This window comes from Heliangelus exortis, chromosome 3, assembly GCF_036169615.1.
Source record: "Heliangelus exortis chromosome 3, bHelExo1.hap1, whole genome shotgun sequence".
Taxonomy (NCBI): domain Eukaryota; kingdom Metazoa; phylum Chordata; class Aves; order Apodiformes; family Trochilidae; genus Heliangelus; species Heliangelus exortis.
In genome coordinates this window covers 16,227,542-16,247,104 of record NC_092424.1, presented here as the reverse complement: position 1 = coordinate 16,247,104, position 19,563 = coordinate 16,227,542, and the positions used below count along the sequence as shown (strand labels likewise).

At 43.7% G+C, this 19,563-nt stretch overlaps 1 protein-coding gene across 6 annotated transcripts in view; it reads left to right on the top strand.

Annotated features, from left to right (window-relative positions):
• Positions 1-19,563, top strand: part of LOC139794172 (uncharacterized) — a 59,868-nt gene that overhangs the window by 29,754 nt on the left and 10,551 nt on the right. For 3 of the 6 annotated variants that reach the window (XM_071739397.1, XM_071739399.1, XM_071739403.1), the window contains exon 4: positions 16,415-16,468. The exons of 1 other annotated variant lie outside the window; for it this stretch is intronic. In XM_071739397.1, coding sequence (XP_071595498.1) covers positions 16,415-16,468 — 54 coding nt within the window. The remainder of the gene's footprint in view (positions 1-16,414; positions 16,469-19,563) is intronic. 2 more of the 6 variants (XM_071739398.1, XM_071739400.1) reach the window with 1 other exon arrangement.

The following is a 19,563-nucleotide window of genomic DNA, read 5'->3' as shown; positions in this document are numbered from 1 at the left end:
TTCACTGTACTCTGTCACTGGCCATGTTGTATTTGGTCTGTGGATGAGTGGATCCCTCTTGAGGTGTGGTAAGTTGCATCTTTTGCTTATGGGAGCAACCACTCAAAAGCAGAAAGCCTTACAGTTCACTTCTTTGGAGGATCAGTGAGGTGAGATTGAGGAGATTAGAAAGGGTAAATGGCTGACTAGAGCCAAGCTCTACTATTCCTCATGTAGAGGAATAGTGTCTGGTGGTGGCAGCAGCACTTTTCTGACTCTATTGTATTAAGAAACCAAAATGAGTGGAAGAGATACGTGAGGCTTTTTCCTTTGTTCTCACCCTACCACTACCACCACTAACCATAGAATTCCCAGCTTATGCACTTAACACAAGTAACCAATTAGTAATCAGTACCCACGTGGTAACAGGAGCTGCTACTGATTAAAAATCGGATGATAAGAGACTTGTTCAAAACACTTGTTCAAAACACTATACACAAGAAATGGCAGCAAGAAATGGAAAGCAAGAGCTTGTTTTTACCTTTGCTTTCTACTGGCCCTGCTTAGCCCCATATCTCTGAAGTAGGCACCTTCCTCATCTAGCACAGCTTGGCACTGGTGTTTGAGAGGTGACACAGGTGTGCTTTGCAGCCTGCAGTCTCCCCATGGGGCACTGCCTGTGAGTCAGGAGGAAGGAGGGAGGTGGTAGTGCAGGTTTGGAAACAGAAGAAACAGCGTGGTCATGTGATGGTGCAGATGAACTATTAATGCTGGGTGTTCATGCTTCAGTTTTGCCACCACAGACTGAATGCAAGCAGCCTGTCCCAGAACGTGTCTGAGGCTCAAACACAGCAGCAGCCATTACTATTCTGAGCTGAGGTTTTAAGGCCAACCCTGTGAGTAAACACTCTAGGAAATACTGTTTTTTTGACACAAGCTTTGGTGCAGTAGAATAGCCAGCCTGGCTGTGAACAACACAGCTGGCCTTGGTCTGGGCTGGGGTTTAGCTCAGATTTTCTTTTTTTGCCTTAGCTCTGAATAGTGTCTCCATTGTTGGCTCACATGAGAACCACACTGCTGGGCTCTGTTCACACTTTCTTTTCAGCCTGTTGATGTCAATGGGAGTTTTGGGCATAGGTCCACAACTCATCTCGCAGGAGGAGGCATTTACAGAGGCATCTACTTCTCTTGTGCTTGGAGACTAGAGTTAAATAAGAGCAGACTCACACTTCCTGTCCTTCTTCAGAGCTGTCTTACCAGGTACTCCTTGTTGAGCTGCAGTTGGTTTTGAGGATATGATGACCAATAGGTTAGAAAATCCCTCCCTCTGCAAGCCAAAACCATGTAATTACAGTTTTTCTAAATTTGAGGTTTCAAAAGCATAGGTGTCCTCAGGGCCTCAGGTATAATTAAAACACAGCACAAATTAAGATACTTAGGAGGAGTCCTATTAAGTTTGCCTGTTCTCCTCATTGAAAATGATCTTTTCAATCTCTTGTTGGAGTTTGCTTGCCCATACAAAGCAATTTCCATAGGAATGAATTTGCAAAACTGAGGATCCTCTAGAGTGTTAGCAACTTAAAAGTAAATGAAGTGTGTATTTATGTCTATGCTAGTGCAAACTATATATTTGGTTCTAAAAATGTGCTTGTGTTTTAAAACTCTGGCATATCCTTGCAAGCTATAACTTCACCTTCCTCCCTTTTGATTATGGAAAAAACAGGTTGAGCAGTTAAGACAAAGAATAAAACCCTGAATTGTTTTCTATGTTAGTTTGCAATCTTAATTTAAGCATGCTTATTTTTTGACAGTGTAGATAAGTTGTTTGCTGACCTATGGAGACTTTAGGAATTTCTTATTTTGCACTTTACTTCTGAGACTCATCAGACACTCTTGTAGGTTCTGGTGTGACGTTTGAGCATAATACAATTAAGAAACACAGTTTTAACAATTCTGGTACAGATTATGGGCTGACCTGCTGAAAAGCATCTCTGTGGGAAAAGACCTGGGAGTCCTGGTGGACAGCAGGATGACCATGAGCCAGCAGAGTGCCCAAGAAGGGCAAAGGCATCCACGGGTGCATCAAGAAGAGTGGTAAACAGGTCAAGAGAGGTTTTCCTTCCCCTCTGCTCTGCCCTGGTGATGCCCCATCTGGAATTCTGTGTCCAATTCTGGGCCTCCCAGTTCACGAAGGACGGGGAACTGCTGGAGATGGTACAGCAAAGGGCTGTGAAGATGATTTAGGGGTCTAGAACACCTCTCTTATGAACAAAGGCTTGAGTCTTTTTAGTCTGGAGAAGAGAAGACTGAGAGGAATCTTTTCAATGCTTACAAATACTTGAAGGGTGGGTGTCAGGAGGATGAAGCCAGTCTTTTTTCAGTGGTGCCCAGTGACAGGATGAGGTAATGGGCACACTTGAATATAGGAAGATCCATTTAAATACAAGGAGAAATTTCTTTACATTGAGGGTGGCAGAGCCCTGGAACAGCCTGCCCTGAGAGGCTGCGAGGTCTCCATCTCTGGAGACATTCAGAACCTGCCTGGATGCTTTCCTGTGCAACCTGCACTAGGTGAACCTGCTCTGGCAGGGAGGTTGGACTAGATGTTCTCCAGAGGTGTCTTCCAATTCCTAACATTCTCTGATTCTGTAATTCATTTTACAATTTGGAAAACTACTGGATCCGTGCAGTTCCTAGTATAAGTAGAAATATCCTCAAAACGGAGCCACAGTTTTCTTTTTTTTTTCAGTTTTCTTTTTTTTTTCAGTTTTCTCTTTTTTTTTCAGTTTTCTCTTTTTTTTTCAGTTTTCTCTTTTTTTTTCAGTTTTCTTTTTTTTTCAGTTTTCTTTTTTTTATTTTTCTCTTTTTTTCAGTTTTCTTTTTTTTCAGTTTTCTTTTTTTCAGTTTTCTTTTTTTCAGTTTTCTTTTTTTCAGTTTTCTTTTTTTCAGTTTTCTTTTTTTCAGTTTTCTTTTTTTCAGTTTTCTTTTTTTCAGTTTTCTTTTTTTCAGTTTTCTTTTTTTTCAGTTTTCTTTTTTTTCAGTTTTCTTTTTTTTCAGTTTTCTTTTTTTTCAGTTTTCTTTTTTTTCAGTTTTCTTTTTTTTCAGTTTTCTTTTTTTCAGTTTTCTTTTTTTCAGTTTTCTTTTTTTCAGCTTTCTTTTTTTTCAGCTTTCTTTTTTTCAGTTTTCTTTTTTTTTCAGTTTTCTTTTTTTTTCAGTTTTCTCTTTTTTTTTGTTTTTGCTTTTTTCCCTTTTTTTTCAGTATTCCCCCATATTTTTTTTCAGTTTTCTCTTTTTTTTTTGTTTTTGCTTTTTTCCCTTTTTTTTCAGTATTCCCCCATTTTTTTTTCAGTTTTCTCTTCTTTTTTTTTCAGTTTTCTCTTCTTTTTTTTTCAGTTTTCTCTCTTTTTTTTCAGTTTTCTCTTCTTTTTTTTCAGTTTTCTCTTCTTTTTTTTCAGTTTTCTCTTCTTTTTTTTCAGTTTTCTCTTCTTTTTTTTCAGTTTTCTCTTCTCTTTTTCCAGTTTTCTCTTCTCTTTTTCCAGTTTTCTCTTCTCTTTTTCCAGTTTTCTCTTCTCTTTTTCCAGTTTTCTCTTCTCTTTTTCCAGTTTTCTCTTCTCTTTTTCCAGTTTTCTCTTCTCTTTTTCCAGTTTTCTCTTCTTTTTTTTCCAGTTTTCTTTTTTTTCAGTTTTCTTTTTTTTTTCTTTTTTTTTTTTTTTAGTTTTCTCTTTTATTTTCCTCTTTTTTTCCCCATTCACCACTACAGGTGATGTGGTTAGCATCTGGGGAACTCTCCATAGGTCAGGGAATGCCCTGGGTTTGTTCAGGAGTCTGTTACTGCCATTGTTTGCTGTATGTGCAGGAAAGACAAGCCTCACATCAGAATGTGCTGTACCTGCCTGGATATTAAGACTGTTGAGCATACCTGAAGTACTGAAACCTAAGCTGTGGTGCTTTGTTTGGAGATCTAAATAACACAATGAGTTCATGACACATGTATTTCCATTGTAGTTCTCAATTTGGTGTGCTATCAAATCAAGCTCTTAACTGGTTTTCAACTTAATTTAATTTTGTGTCCCTGAAGAGCACATCTTGCTCTGTTAGTTTCTAAGCCTTGTTAGAGGCATGACTGTAATTACGAGTAGAGGAAGTAGATAATGGTTTTTTTTGTTTTTTTTGTTTGTTTTTTTTGAGCAGACAGGGTTCCAATATGACATCCTTTTAGTATTTTTGTATGTTTTCCTTCATCATACACCTAGTATTCTAACCGGTACAAGACCCTAGAGATGAGTGAAATGGTCAACCACAAGAAGCTGAAAAAAATCAGATTGCTATCTTATAATGTGGCTGCTGGTTAGAAGTAGAAAACAGTACTAATTACTGCTGCAACTGTGATAATTGTGTTGCTTTGTCCACTGTATAAAACTCTGTACTGAGTTGAGACACTGGTTCCTTTGCTTTTCAGATGCAAGCACCCAAATCACTCAAACACCTTCAAAACTATTCATACAGATGTGGTATAGATTTTTGCTTTTACTATCAACCTTTCTTTGCACAGAGGATCTTGATGAACTTGGCCTTGAGACATTCAGGTCTGCCTTTGTACTGTTCTCTTCTTCTAATGAAATTATCTAAACCTTCCCCAATTGCCCTTCTCCAGTGTGGTGGGTGAACAAGCTCTCTTGAGCCTGGGACATGACTTTTATAAGCATGAGATGGGCCAAAATCCTGAACTGCAAAAAAGAAACACCAAAGTGATTCTATGTTAAGTCTGATGCATGTGTTACAAGCACTGGCATGTGTTATACAGGTTATTGGGTTGAAGGCTTATTTCCAGCTATTTGGAAAGTGGATCTTGATGTAGACAACGGAGTGGTATACATGAGGGTAGCAGTTCTCCAGCTTTGAACATGGCTCTAAGGGTTGCCATGCTCTGCTAACACCTGTTTAGAAGGCTGGTGTTCTGCTTCTGGCTCTGGGCTGGCACATCTCTGCTGTCTCATAGGAGAGGGTCAGGGTTGGCAGGAGCAATGTCAATCCTGTTCTGATACCCATGGTCAAATGGAGATGCTGTAGGTCGGCCCATTGAAGGGTACAACGTTGTTTCCGTGTGTTGGAGAGAGGCTTCCCTGGATGAGCTTCTGTGCCTATGAGCCATGTGTAGCCATGAGGATGTGGACAAAGGGGTTGCAACCAGATATCAGAATCCACCAGTGCTGAAGGCAACCGTGCAGCTGCTTAAGAGTAAGGACAGAGCACCAGATCGGGACACTGCTTCCTCTGAAATCCGTGCAAGCTGTTCAGATAGGTGCAGACCTAGGCCAGGACTTTCACAGTTGGTGGGTCAGACCCCATCACAGCCTTGGAGCTTCACCCTATAAACACCACCTCAGCCCCCATGTGCTGTGTAGCTCTGTGCTGTGAGGCAGGTGGGGGAAACACTGCTTCATGTGAGCATGGGGGAATGGTCTCCAAGTGTAGTGGTTAGTTATGTGCTATGTAAAGGGATCAGCTCCCTAGAGTGAGAGGCCTTTATCCTATTAGCTAGCTACCCCCTTCAGTATGTTCCCTTGTCTGTATTGTGCCTGTGAAGTTCAGTAGGGCACAGGAGCAGAGGAAAAAGTAGTGAATGTGGGAACAGTTGGGTTCCATCAGTTTATCTCCATGGTTATTAATGTTTTGCTAGTCCCACTTCATGGATGTATATTTGAAGAAAAAAGAAGTATTTTTTTTAGTACTTTTTTTTAGTACTAAATACAGAGTATTTAGTATGTATTTAGTATATAAATACAGAGTATTTAGTACTCTGGTTTGCTAATAATGTTCTAGAAAGTAATTTCTAATATAGTAGTTGTTTATGTAAAATTATTTCCATGTGCTGATGCAGATAAATGGCATCTCAAACAGGCGTAGTCATGTGAAATTTCTTTTTTATTCTTTTTCCTCTCTCCTTTCCACTCAGTTGGACTTAGCAATCTTGGATGTCTTTTCCAACTGTGATAATTCAGTGATTCCATGAGATGCTGAAATATGCTGCAGGGCTGTGCAGACATGATGTGTGTGTGTGTGTCTTGGGGGGAGAAGGGGTGGGACTGTGCCCTGCGTTCAGACTCTGTGGAGCCTGAGCAAGCCCCATGGCTTGGGATGTTTGTTTGTTTGCTTATTTGTTTGAGAGAGGTTTGTTTTGGCATTGCAGAGCTGTTTATGCTGTCCGTCTGCATTTGGCTTTCTTAGAAGTTTCTCCCCTGTCCACAAGTCCAAGTTCTCATCTGAAGACACAACTTTGTGTGTTTTCTGGTTAAAGGTGCCTTTGAGAGTATTCTCAGCACTAGCAGATGAACCCAGTGCAAGGGGTTCCCATGGAGTAATGGCCTTTGCACTCATCTGAAGAGATGCATCTTCCTGGACACTGAAAAATCCTTTCCTGGTTTAATACAATGGGTATACCCCATGTTGCCTATTTTTCAGCACCTACACTAAGACCAACCCTCTGGCTAAGAGTCTGCTGGCAAGTTGCTTGATCTAGCTTCTTTCCAGACAAACCTATTCATCTCCATTGGACATTTTCTGTGGTGGATCAGAGATAGATGCAGTGTGTTTTTATACTTCCTGAAAAATCACTTGTGCTAACTGTACCCTCTAGGACAGGTTTTTGGTTCTGGGCTGTCAAGCAGGCATTCAGGGCTGAGAAACTATACCTTTAATGTTAAACACTCAACACCACCATCTAAAACATTCAGCTTAGATCTAAAAACATGAAATTGAGAAATCTTGACTTGAAACAATTTCGAGCTTTTCCTTTGCTTTTCTTCCATGCATCCACAGCTATCCTTTCCTCTGCCAGGGTGAACCTGTGCAAGTGTGCCCTGCTTCCTGAAAATGTGGTGTTCTGGATGCTCGTGCCATTCACTGTCTCACTGGTACTCACAAGGCCCTGTGCCTTGCTCAGAGCCTTCAGAGTGCCTTGCAATTTTTTTGTTTAACTGGGAATGGTGTAAAGGTAATCTGGCACACACTGGATCCTGCATCCTTTGGGTTTGGAGCAGTCATCTATGGATTCTCTTCCACTTTGTGTCCCTGTAACATCACAGCTGACAAGAATCTGTACCTTTCACCAATTTTTAATTTTTTTCTTCTTTCCCAGGGCATACAGCTGTGTGACTTTCAGAGCCCTCTCTGTCTCTTAGAGAGAACTGTGTTTACTCTGTTGCTTGACTTGTGCTAATGACTTAACCCCTTCTTGGTGTGCTCAGAGACAGCTTTTCAACAGCAAATAAGGGGAAGTGTATGGGCCTCCTTGTTCCAAGCCCTGAGCACTTCCATCTCCCATGTGCTGCAGCAGCAGAGCCGATGGAAATGGGATAATGCCACAGGAGGCAGCGTGCCTTCTGCCCCAGCTCTGCCTAAGGCAAAAGTCCGTGAGGAGGGGAGGGCTTTTGGAGTCACGTCCAAGCCAAGGCTTCAGTTAATAATTGCAGGCTGGGACTGCAGAAGTGAAACAAACTATAGAGACATCAGATGATATGTTAGACCAGACTGAATGTTCCCTGTGGACAGCTTTAGAGCCAAGGCCAGGAATGAAGGGAGGAAACAGTCACGTTGGCAACCCTGAATTAAAAGCCCTGTAAACTTTTTCTCAGGAGTTGCTACCATGCCTGCCAGCTGTGAAACTAGACCCCCCTGTCCCTTTGCACCCCTCCTCCCTTCCCAGGCTCTAGTGAGCAGGAGGGGTGAACCCTGCATTTGAACTTTGGTAACTTTGGCATGTGCTGATGACTGATATGGAATTAATGAATCCTTCCCCTTCTTTGTATTTTTGTTACTCCACAGGTGCTGAAGCTTTTGGTCAGGTCTGTTTCCTGCACAAATGGAGCTTTGCATTTTTTTTTCCAGGCCTCAAAGAAAACTCAGCAAGGGATTTGGGGTTGGCGAGGAGTGAATAGATGAACCATCTGATGTACCCTACAGATCAGCAGACTCAGACTCTGCCAGACCAGCAGGGGAAGTGGCTGCTGAGCCAGAGATACTCCATAGAGAATGTTCACTTCCTCCATCCCGAAATTCAAATCAAAGGGCTAGTGGTAGAAGCCCTAGGGCAAATCCCTGTTTATCTGTACCTAGAGGGATGGGCCTTCTGTATGAATCCAGAGTGTATCTTGAGACTGTAAGCCACAAAGGTGACAGGGAAGCAGTGGAAAACCAGTCACCTACAGACACATAGGGTATCTGCTTAGACAGTAACTGTGTAAGCAGGAAGCATTAGCTGTGTCTCTAGTGTGATACTCAGGGAGATCTTCAAAAAGCAGCCTGTACTTCGAATAATTTTGTCTGCTCTCTGTACCTTAGGAGTGATGGGAATTTGGAAGCTCTGACAGGTAGCAGACCTTGCTGGCCAGGCTTCAGCTCTCACTCTTCTGTAGCAGGTATCAACTAGGCCCAGCAGCCTGGTGCCACTCTGTGGTGACCACCTGTCCATCTTCCAGATTGGCCTTGTTCAGAGAAGAATCATTGGTGGGATTTACTTGCTGTTCTGCCAGTTGAGACTCACCTGTGGTTCAGGCTCTCACCCATTTCCATTCAGTAGTGACAGCTCTGTCTCTCCCAGGAGTGCAAAGAATGAGGTGACTGACATCACACTGGAGAGGATTTTGGTAACCACAGATGTTACTGTGTTGTGGTTTTCATGGTCCACTATCTGCTGAGTGTTTGATCCTGGAAAAGTCCCTGCAGTACACTTTTTTATTTATTTATTTTTTTATAAAGCCTTGTATGGTTTGTCTTTTTTTTTTTTTTTTTTAATTTGAATGTATTCTGAATGATCACTTAGTAACCAGCATTTCCTCTGCTACTCTGTCCAGATGTGCAAAGCAGTCAGTATTTACATTAAACAGGGGCTATGGACTCATGGCACTTGCTGGCAGAGGTGTTCCCCAGAAAACTGGGATCCCCTACCTGGGTGAGATGCTGCTCTTTATGACAGTGTTGAGAGACCAGATATGTTGATGTTTTGCAGGGTTTTCAGACAGATCGAGGATAAATGTGACTAAAAAAATTGTCAATGACTACTTGCATATGAAATAGGAACAACTTTCTAAGGAGTTCAGAGGCTTTTCAGGATATTCCACAGGATCACCACAGCTTACAGTCTTCAGTTGCTGGGGTTTATTTTTGTAGGAGGGACCACTGGCCAAACCACTTGGATTAGCCTGGATTTTAAAGTGCTGTGAGGCTGTTTAACTTCTGGTGGGAACCATCTGCAGGCTATGACAGATGATAATTGTGATTTAAGGCTGTGGCTGAAATTCAGCCATCCTGGTGTTATTCTGCTGCCAGGGGCTGGACAGGGAGCTTGTGTCTGTATCTGGCACATGCTGGTGAGCAGCCTCACACCCCTGGGCCTGGACAGGGTGTTCCCCTGGCACGGGCATCCCTGGCTGAGGGCTGTGTGGAACAGTGCAGAGTACCCTCAGGTGACTGTGGGGAAGGCCTGGCCCCCCTTTTCTCTGCTGATTAAAGTCATGTGTGCCTGTGGTAGGGGGTAAGGTCAGCTGGAACTGCTTCAGCTTTACAGCAGGATGGCAGAGCCTGTGCCCTACACTTCTTCATTACAGTTTTTGTATTGCAGAGCTGATGAGGTGATGCCCATCCCCTAGCAGCACCACTCAGTGCCAAGGAATTAAAAAACCCAGTCCAAAATCAGCCTTCAAATTAGCTTTAAAACTTTTGTTGTTTTTTGTTTGTTTTGGTTTTTTGTTTTTTGGGGTTTTTTTCTTACTCTCCTAAACAGATTGGAAGGGGCAAACCTGGCTTTTCCCTAGCAGAGAATTCATCACCATCTTGGTGAAAATACAGGAGCCACAGCTCAGCTCCCTCACACCCTGCAGCATGGGCACTGCTTGCTTGGGTGGGAGATGTCTGCAAAAGCAGAAGGCTGTGGTATTTTGCTCTGGTGTTTTAGTGTGGAGGTGCCTTGCTGTTGGGTCAGGGAGGCACCAAAAACCTTCAGCCTTGCTGGCTGGGGCTGTGTGGGTTTGTACACTGGGCTTATCAGAATGCTGCCTCTGGGGCAGCAGGTTCTCTTACTTTAATTCAGTCTGTGCTGTAAAAAGAGCCCTGCTGAAATCCCCTGCTTCATCAGTAGCACGAGGATGCTGCTGCTTTGCCTGCGAGTGTGTCTCCCCATTCCCTGGTAGCCAGTTGCTGTGGGCCTGTGGCCCCCTGGGCCATTTGCCCCCTGCCACGTGGTGGGATGAAGGTTGTGGGACTCAGTGAAGCAAAAGCCTGCAGCCTCAGTGTGCCACACAACAGCCACTTTGTGGGGCTGCCTGACCTCATTTGCCCACCCTGCCCCTTAGCCCCCTGCATGCTCCCCTGCCTGAGCAGGGGCTCTGTTCAGCAGCTGGCTAGTGGGAAAGGCTGCTTTTCCTGGCCCAAACCTGCCTCTGGGGGCCTGTAAGGAAGGTTGGGCAGGCCTCTTGCTTTCAGATCCCTTTCCCAGGAGAGAAGGGCCATGGGGCTGTGGTCCAGTGACCAGCTCAGTGCATGTCCTGGGAGTGGTGTTGGGCATCCTTTCAGCCCTCTGCTTATAGGCCATGGATACTTTGCATCCCTGGCTCTGGTTTCTCCCTTTGCATCAGCCTTCTGCTATGAATTGAAGAGTGCAGTTGCTCTTCAATTTGTGATGTTTCCTCTTTCTTTTTCCAAAGAACATCATCAGTTTGTTTCTATATTTATTTTCTGTGATAGACAGTCAAATTTGACCTGCCTTGTTTGTGGAAGACCTTGGGCAACTGGGAAAGTGGCTGATAGGGTTAACAGCATGGAAGTAAAACAAGAGTTACAGAGTTGACTTTTTCTTAAAACTTGGGCTGCTTAAAACTTTCTGTTCTATCAAGAGCTTTAAGATGTCAAACAAGTGACATAACAGTACTCCAAGTGCATCAGCTCTTCTGTGGAGGGTCCTCAGCAAAACAGCAAAAGGCACACTTCTGGCCTGCTTGATTTCTGATAGTCTAGTCCTTGAGTCCAGTTACAGCACAGCTCATCAATACAGACTTCCTGAAAATTTTGAATTTTTTTTCATTAAACAGCTGAAAATCCATTAAAAAATAATCGTAAGTCGTAAAAAGCTGAGTGTATATCACTATGTAGCATTTGATGGAGTGTGCTGATTTACTGTAAATTAAATTATGAATTAAATTGAACTGCAAGTTCCTATGATCTCTTGCATGAAATAGACTAAAATGGTTTAAAAAAAAATGGCCATACTTAAACTGCGTACAACTCTAGCCAGGCCCTTAGGTTTAAAACTATAACCAGATAATAGACTGAAATAAATTATAATTAAAAAAATCCTCCAGCAGACAAAAGAGCAACTGCTTTGTCCTATGGAAGTAGTGAAAATGGAACTATTCTAAAACCAGAACTATGCCTATAAAAAGCAGATGTAAGATGAAAGGTGTTTATTACTATTCAAGCTGGTATTTTGCATTGTATACTAATTTAAGCATTTTTCCAAACTCTTATATGTTTGAAAATTAAACTGATACCTGCCTTTAGACTGTTAAATGCCAGAGTTTTGAGTATTTTGGAACTGCAATAGTGAGGCATGAATTGATCTTTCTTGATGATTCTACTATTCCCAGAATGACCTTGCATTGAGAATACCTATATTTTGTTTGTTTATACATACTACAGGCATCTCAGTGATGCAGTGTGTATATAATGGTTCTGGAAAAAGTAGCTTTATGTGCATAAGCAAATACATCTGTGTGCCACTTACTGTCTGGGTTAGTTCAGAACTTCTCAGGTCAGTATTGGAGGACTTGTACTGCTACTGCTTAATTGCAGATGTCTCCTGAAGCAAGGCTGGACCACAGGGCTGTGCTCCAAGAGGAGCAGGGGTGGTGGTTCATCTTTGCTACTAATGTGGTATTTTGGTGTGGCAGTGCAGTGACGTGCTGCAAGTCCACATGAGCCAGTCCTGGGGATCATTACCACGTGTCATTCAGTAAATATGTAACCCACTAGGTGATCATTTCCAGTCCCTGCAAGTTTCTTTTGAATCCAGGGCCAGGACAGAGAATCACTGGGTTATGAGCAGAGAGTGTTTGTGTAACAGGAGGTGAGATTGGTGGGTGGGTTCTTAGGTTGTTCTCTGGGAGCTTAACACTAAAATGTTCCAATTCAGCCATGTTTTTGGAACAATGTGTAGCTCTTACGGCCTCAAAAAGACTTTCTACATTTCCTTAGTCCTATCATTTCCTCCTCATAAGTAGAAGCCACAGCTGATCATAAAATAAACTTTCCTTTGTGCACATAATAGTGTTCAGGCTGATGCCAGGAGTTCCATGGAGAGCAATGGGAGGGATGTTTTAATTGAAATAGGGAGGCTGAGCACAGATGCTTCCTCTCTTTCCTGCATTTCCTTTTCTGCAGGTGGAAGAAACCAAGTCCTATGGCTTGTCCTCGGCTCTGTTCCTAACATTCTCCATGACTATTGACAAATCTCTGCTCTTCACACAGCTCCCAGGAAATAAAACTGCACTTCCTGTTTGGCCTAGTAGTTAGAAGTAATCCTAGAAGTAATCCTATTCAGTAAACTGAATATATCACCTTCCTTATAGACCATTCCTCTGGCTTTAGGCTACAGCAAGTCATGTAGCCAAATAAATGTTATTTCAGCTTGTATCTATGTAAATAGGAGTTAATGAGTTGCTGCATCTCGTGGTGAGCTTGTGATGTGTGGAGGTCTCTAGAGGGAGGATGAGGAGAGGCTCTTGTGGAAAGTCCCCAGCTGTTGCTAGGCAGCACTGCATTTTAGCTTCCTCCTCTGAAAGTCTGCACTCCAGTTTGGCAAGGAAAGGAAAAACTGAGGGATGGAAAACCATACTAAGATGTTTGACTGACTTTTTGTAAAGCATGGCTTTACTGTGCTGGGTGCAGAGAGCATGTGGTGGCAAGTGAGGTGGAAGTGATTTGATTAAATAGAATAACATTTGATAACTGGCTTTCTATTTATTCATTGTCAACTGCAACATCATATCACTGGCTTGCTCTCTGTCCCTCTGTTTTTACTCTTATGATGATCTTGGACCCTTCCAGTGAAGCTGGAAAAGTGAAGCACAAGTGGTCTTGCTCCTCTTTTCTGTCTAAGTGAAAGTAAAAACATTCAGGAGGTCCAGAGAACTTCCTCTGCTGATACTTATGCTCCAGTTTTACAGCCTATGGATGAGAGGATGTTATGTTTTTGTTTTACTCCTAAGTCCATCAAGAAGTGAGTCTAAAGGATGGGCCTCAGTCATTTTCATTGCTCAATCCTACTTTGTCTTTTACATTTTACCCCAGCAGCAGGCTTGTGGCTACCTAGTTTGCCCTTCCTCATCACCACCAGCCAACATTTTACAGCAGTCTTGAAGAAAAGCTTATGGAGTGACCAAAACTCTGCAAGTCCTCACATTGCCCTTCCCTGCACCCCTGGGGTTTGTCAGCCCCACCAAGTCCTCCCTCCTTCTCCTCAATCTTTTTCACTTTGTAGTTGTAGGGGGTCTTAAGAAAAGCAGTAACCTCACAGTAAATACCAGCCTTACAATAACTGCTTCACAGCCTGGCTGGGAACAGAGCCCTGCGTTGTTTATAGGAATTCCTGGAGAATTACTTGTTTAGTTGGACAGCACAGGCTTGGGTTAGTTGAGTTCAACAATTCCCTTTGTCTCCTTCTACCTGGTTTCTGTGAAGACCTGTTGGGTCCTTTCAGGTCAGAAACCTTGGTGCTACACTGACAAGGCAGCCAGTGCTGCCAGGTCAGACCTGGGGGCAGAAGAATCAGGCATGGCTACTGTCGAGCCCTTTGATGAATAATATCATTAGCATCCACCTACTAAAGGACATAGGGGTGTGGAGGAAAAAAAAAAAAAAAAAAAAAGGTCAAAATTCTTGCATCACCTCCCTTCTCCACTCAGTGCATGCTTGGACAGTGAAATATACTTTCCTTAGTGTATTTCTACTGCCCATGTCCAGGTTTCAAGACTTGCTGTAGTGCCCATCTCTTTTCTAGGCATGTAAGTGGGCTGTGAGTGTGCCGTGGGATGGATTTTATATCCATGAGGCTGGCATATGTAGAAATGGTGCATGAGTCTCTAGCCCCCTTCCCAAGTTTTGGGCAGCTGTCTTCATTGGCACTGCAAGGACTTTCTCATGGGTTGTAAAATGACAAGGCGATGGAGGACTAGGGACTTCTTGCCCCATTCCCCAGTAGTACTTTGTATTGGAAAAATAGTCATGTATATTCTCACCTGAGCAGTCTTTAGTTTTGTTTTTTTGGATCTGTGTATTTGGGGGGAATTTTAATCTTTTTGCATTTCCAAGGTTGTCTTTACTGTGTAGCTTTTATCTAGTCTACTGGGAAAAGTAGGAAGACTACAAACAAGAGAGGAAGGTCTTGCTGTTTACTGCCTATATTGGTAAGGTGGTGGTGGGTCTTTCCACAGGTCTTCTCGGTTAAGAATTTAATCTGAAAAACACTCTTCTTGCTTTGTTTAAAGTGTGTGTCAGCATTTTCCCACTCTTGTTGTGGTTTATGCCCAGCTGGTATCAGCCAGGCTTCTTCTCCCTCACCCCACACACCCCCACTGTGGGACAGGGAGGAGGAAAACCACCCAAAGGCTGGGTAATTGAGACAAGGACAGGGAACTTTTTGCTCCCCACTTAGAGTAACTGGAAAAACTAGACAGACTCAACCTGGGGAGAAAAAAAAAAAACTATAATCTATCAGGAGTTAGTACCTTCTCCCCCACCCCTCCCTTCTTCCTGGTCTGGAATTGCTTCCCTGCTGCCTCCCCTCAGCTGCACAGGGGATGGGCAGTGAGGGTTTAGGGTCAGTTCCCCACAAGTTTCTGCCACTCCTTCCTCTGCAGGGGGAGGACTCCTCACACTCTTCCCCTGCTCCAACACAGAGTCCCTCTCATGGGAGAGAGTCCTTCAGGAACCCCCTGACATGAGTCCCTCCCAGGAACAGACTGCTCCAGCACAGGCTGCCCACAGAGTCACAGCCTGCTTCAGGAACAGTCACCTCCCCTGGATGGAGACCCATGTCTGTCCCACCATGGTCCTCAATGGCTGCAGCTTCACATCAGCCCTCCCTGTGACCCTTCACAGCTCCAGCTCCATGCCTGCCCACTGTGATCCTTTATGGGCTGCAGGTTCCTGTCTGTCCCATCGTGTTCCTTCATGGGCTTCACGGGGACATCCTGCCATTTTACCATGGGCTGTGGGGAAATCTCTGCTTGGATACCTCTTCCCCTCCTCCCTCATTGACACTGGTGTCTCTGCTCTGGCATTGCTCTCTCCTCCTCCTCTCCTGTGCAGGTCTTTTTTGCAGTTTTATTTCCCCTTGAGTATGTTACTCGCAGAGGCACATCCAGCTTCCCATATCTGCTTGGCCTTGGCCAGAAGTGGGGCTGGGATTGGAACTGGGGGAGCTTCCAGCAGCTTCTCACTGGAGCCACTTCTATGGACACCACCTCCCAACCCCCCTGTTTCCAAAACACCACTGTACTAACCCAAGACAAGACTTCACCTTTCCAACTGGAAAAGGGTAGAAAACAGGAGCTAGAAAAATCTATTATTTCTTTCAAAAGCTGATGCAGGAGTTTCTTCCAGACATGTCTCCACCACAGTTTTTCACTGTGAAAAATGTGGTTGAAATACTCTTTTCAGGAAAACTGTACTCTTTTGAAGCCTTGTTTTCCTAGTTAGCAGTAATTTTTTTGAATTTTTTTTTTTTAGGTGAAAGAATGATTTTATTTACTTTCCAACTTTCAGATCACTGCCTCCAAACTGGGGTAGAGCTACAACTCACCTTTTTATTTCTGCAGTCACACAGAGTAATTGCTGTTTTAAGTACATCCTGTTCCCTAGGTTGTGCGGTTATGAAAACTGTCATGTTGTTTTACAGTATATGGCAAAAGGATTTAGGACTGTGGGCAGGTGCTTTTTACAGTGTTTTTTTAAATTTAAAATAAGCATAATGAAAATAATTTAAGGGAACACCTACATTTACATTAAATAGACTATTTTTCTTCATAAAAGGAAGATAAATTCACCTGCTTCAGGGCAGAATCTAACCACTAATTGAGAGAAAATAAGGAGAAGCTTCCTTTTAGGGAGTTATTCCATCTCTTTCCCTGTGGAATTTCTTGTATATTCTTTTGAAACCCAGGGATCAGCCACTACCAAAGGTCTCTGTGCAGGCTGGATGAGACAGTCTCTGATTAGGATGACTACTTGATGGCCACCTCTAGTAATTCTTAGTCTTTCATATCTCAACTACCCATTCATCTTGTTTGTTGATTAAATGTTGATAAAAAGAGATGTCCTACAACTTCTCTCTCTGTTCCCTCATGCTACTGCTACTAATCCTTGGATTCTGCTTCTCTTTCAGAAGATGCTGCTTAGGAAGAATTGTGGAGCGAAGACTAGAGTTATTAAAATTCATGTAAGTTTCTGTTTTCTGGTGCTATTCCTTCAGCTTTCCACATGTATCTGTGGTGATTCTCTTTGAACGTCTAAGCCCAGCAGATTATTTCTGAAGGCTTCCTGTGGATTTATGAGCTTTCGTATCAAAAGTTTTTAGTGTGGAGTGTAGACTGTAGTTGCAATTTAGGTTAGGTGCTGCCAAGGCTAATAATACATTGGCTTTTTCATTTTGGAGACTGCACTCAAAAGTTCCTTGAAATGAATGAGGAGCTGCACTCTGAGTCTGTCTCTAGTTCCCCATCCTCTGAATCTTCAGCCAACCTCTGTCATCTTTTGAGGGTACCTTGGCTTTCTTTTGGTCAGTGCTGTATGATGCTGCAGGAGATGTGTGTGTGACCTCGTACAATGCAGCCAAAACAAGTGCCTTGAGTCTATTGAGCCCCATAGGATCCTCCACATGTTTGTGATACACAGGCAAAAACATGTTAGGGTGAAGAAAACTGATACACTTTGTGATAAACCCGCTACTTTCCCTACAGTAATTACAGCCTTTCAAGAGGGATGAATGAGAGACCAGAACCCTTCAGGGCTTACACCTTGCCCAGCAGGAAGTGGGGCTGCTGCCTTTGTGTACCTGGAGTGCCACTGTTTCTGTGCATGCTGTTTGGTGCCCTGGCCCATCACTGCTTTGTGGGTGAATTTGGCATTTGAAGGGAGAAGCAGGAAGAGCTGGCTAGAGCCTTGTGCAGAGCTGGACAGTATTTCTCAGACTCCTCATATGGCTTCTGCTGGGGCACTTCAGTCCTGTCTTCCAGCAGCCCCCACAATGACCTGATACTTCTGATTGCGTAATTAATCCTGATTTGTTATGGATTTTCTTGTGCTCTTGCCTTGATTGTTGTCAGTAGAGCTGTCTCCTCCTGTGCCCTGTGAGCTCTCCCCAGGCTGTGCCTATTCTTCAGACCTACTGATAGTCTAATCCTGCTGCAATGTTTCAGCACAACTTGTTTATCACCTTCCTTTATGCCTGCCCCATGTGACTGCTGGTTTTTTTCTGGGTGTCCCTGGACTGCAGCTCTTTCCAGTGCTGATTGGTGGCAGTGCCCAGCCCCTGGGGTTTCAGCAGTGCCTCAGGGGGGCCGTTTCTCCTTACACCTTGAGCTCATTATTGCAGTTTATACTTGTGCCCCTGGAGAATCTGAGAGGCAGAATTAGCCCTTCTCTCCCTACTAAGCCCATGTCAGCTCATGCTAAAATAAACAGCACAAATTGAGAGTACACCCTTCTGACAGATGGCACAGAAGCCACATTTTTCTGGCTAACCCTGCCAAGCTAGGACAGTGCTACCTCAGGTGCTCCCGTGGTTTCCATGACAATAGCATATGAGACTTCACAGTCTCTTGTTGGTCTGTCCTGGTGGCAGAGCATTTTTACTTCAATTTTTCAAGTTACAGCAACTGCCCACTTTTTTGTACCTAGCTTAGAAAGGAGGCATCAAGTCCCTGGTTGCATTGCTGAGGTGTCTGAACTCTTGGAGCAGCTGAGAAGGGTCAGTACCTCTGAAGGATGATATGCTCTCATCATATAAAGGGAAACCTCAATCCAGCCTGTAAGACGTGCTTGGCACAGGGTTCCTTCTCAGTGTTTCCCAGCAGCAGGGCAAGATGTAGAGGACACAAGTTCAAACAAAAGGAAATTCAGGTTGCCCAGAGAAATTGTGGAGTCTCTGTCCATGGAGGTATTCAAAGCATGCCAGGGCATGTTCTTGGGCAATGTGCTCTTGCTGACCCCGCTCTGAGGAGGCAAGCTGAACTAGATTATCTCTTGTGGTGCCTGCCAACCTCAACTATTCTTTGATTTCTGGCTCTTGCCCAGCACTCAGTAATGGAGTCAGGCCACACCAGGGGCCTTAGTTCACTTGGGAAGGCTATTCTGAGGCCCTACTGAATATGGTCTTTTGCAAAGTGTGATAGCAGGAGGCAAGGTGAGAGGCTTGGTTCTCTGGTGCTGAGGGTCTGGTGACACAGGTTCAGTATTGGCACTTTGCCACTTTGTTGAGGGTGGAAGACACGAAGACAGAGCCCTCATAGCAAATGGGTGGATGAGCTGTTACAGGAGGAACCTGACAAGTGTGTGTCAGAACAGGAAACATCACCATGTGAACCAATTTGCTTGTGTCACTGTAGAAACCCTGATGCAGAAGTGCTCCTGTTTCAACACAAGGTAAGTATGTGCAGTCTCTTTCTGAGCCTGAGGTGGGCAGTGACATCCAGACAGCGTGCAGCTGGATGGGGATGCTGAGAGGGGACTCATCTGAGGAGCAGGCAGGCTGTCTGATGGTGTATACCAAGGGTTTTAAGCAAGGATCCTTTCTTTCTTCCCCCATTTTCCCTGCTGCAGAATAGCTTGAAGGACAAAGTATTATGTTTCCTGTGTGAGGCAGATGATGACAGTGACCTGCTAGTAACATCAGTGAAGCATTTTCATACTGCTCTTGCTGAGGACACTGTCCTCATGTGATTGTGCATGGTTTTAAAAATAGTCTGTTATTGACTAATATTTTGGTTGCCTTGACATCTTGGAGCTTTGCTGCCACACTGAGAAGCAAGATGATGCTCTCTCATGCATCATTTCAGTTATACTCTTCTTTCTGCTGAAAGTCTTCCACGGAAAGGTGAGATGGAGACTCAGCATCTTTGCACTCTGGCACTGAAACACAGTTTCAGCCCTTGGAATATTCATGGTCCTTGGGAGTTGTTCTCAAGCAGGTGATCTAGGCTGGGCTTTGCTTCTCCATGTGCTGTTTTACCACGAAGGTGACACCTTGTCATTTTTCCCTGTACTTCAACTTCCCACGAGTCAGTTCAGGTGGTGTTGGATTACAGCCTTTCCACTCACTCAGAAGTTTTTTTTAAATGGGACAGTGATGTGACACATCTACAAACCTGGACAGATTAAGGCAGAGAGATAATAGTAAACTTCTCAGATGTGCAGCAGCAGCTCAGTCATGTTTGAAATGTTTTCAGGAATAGCAGCTGTTGATGGGTCAGAGCCTGACTGTAAAGAGAAAATAATTAAAAAAAATATTCTCAGTGCCACCCCTCCACCCCCTGA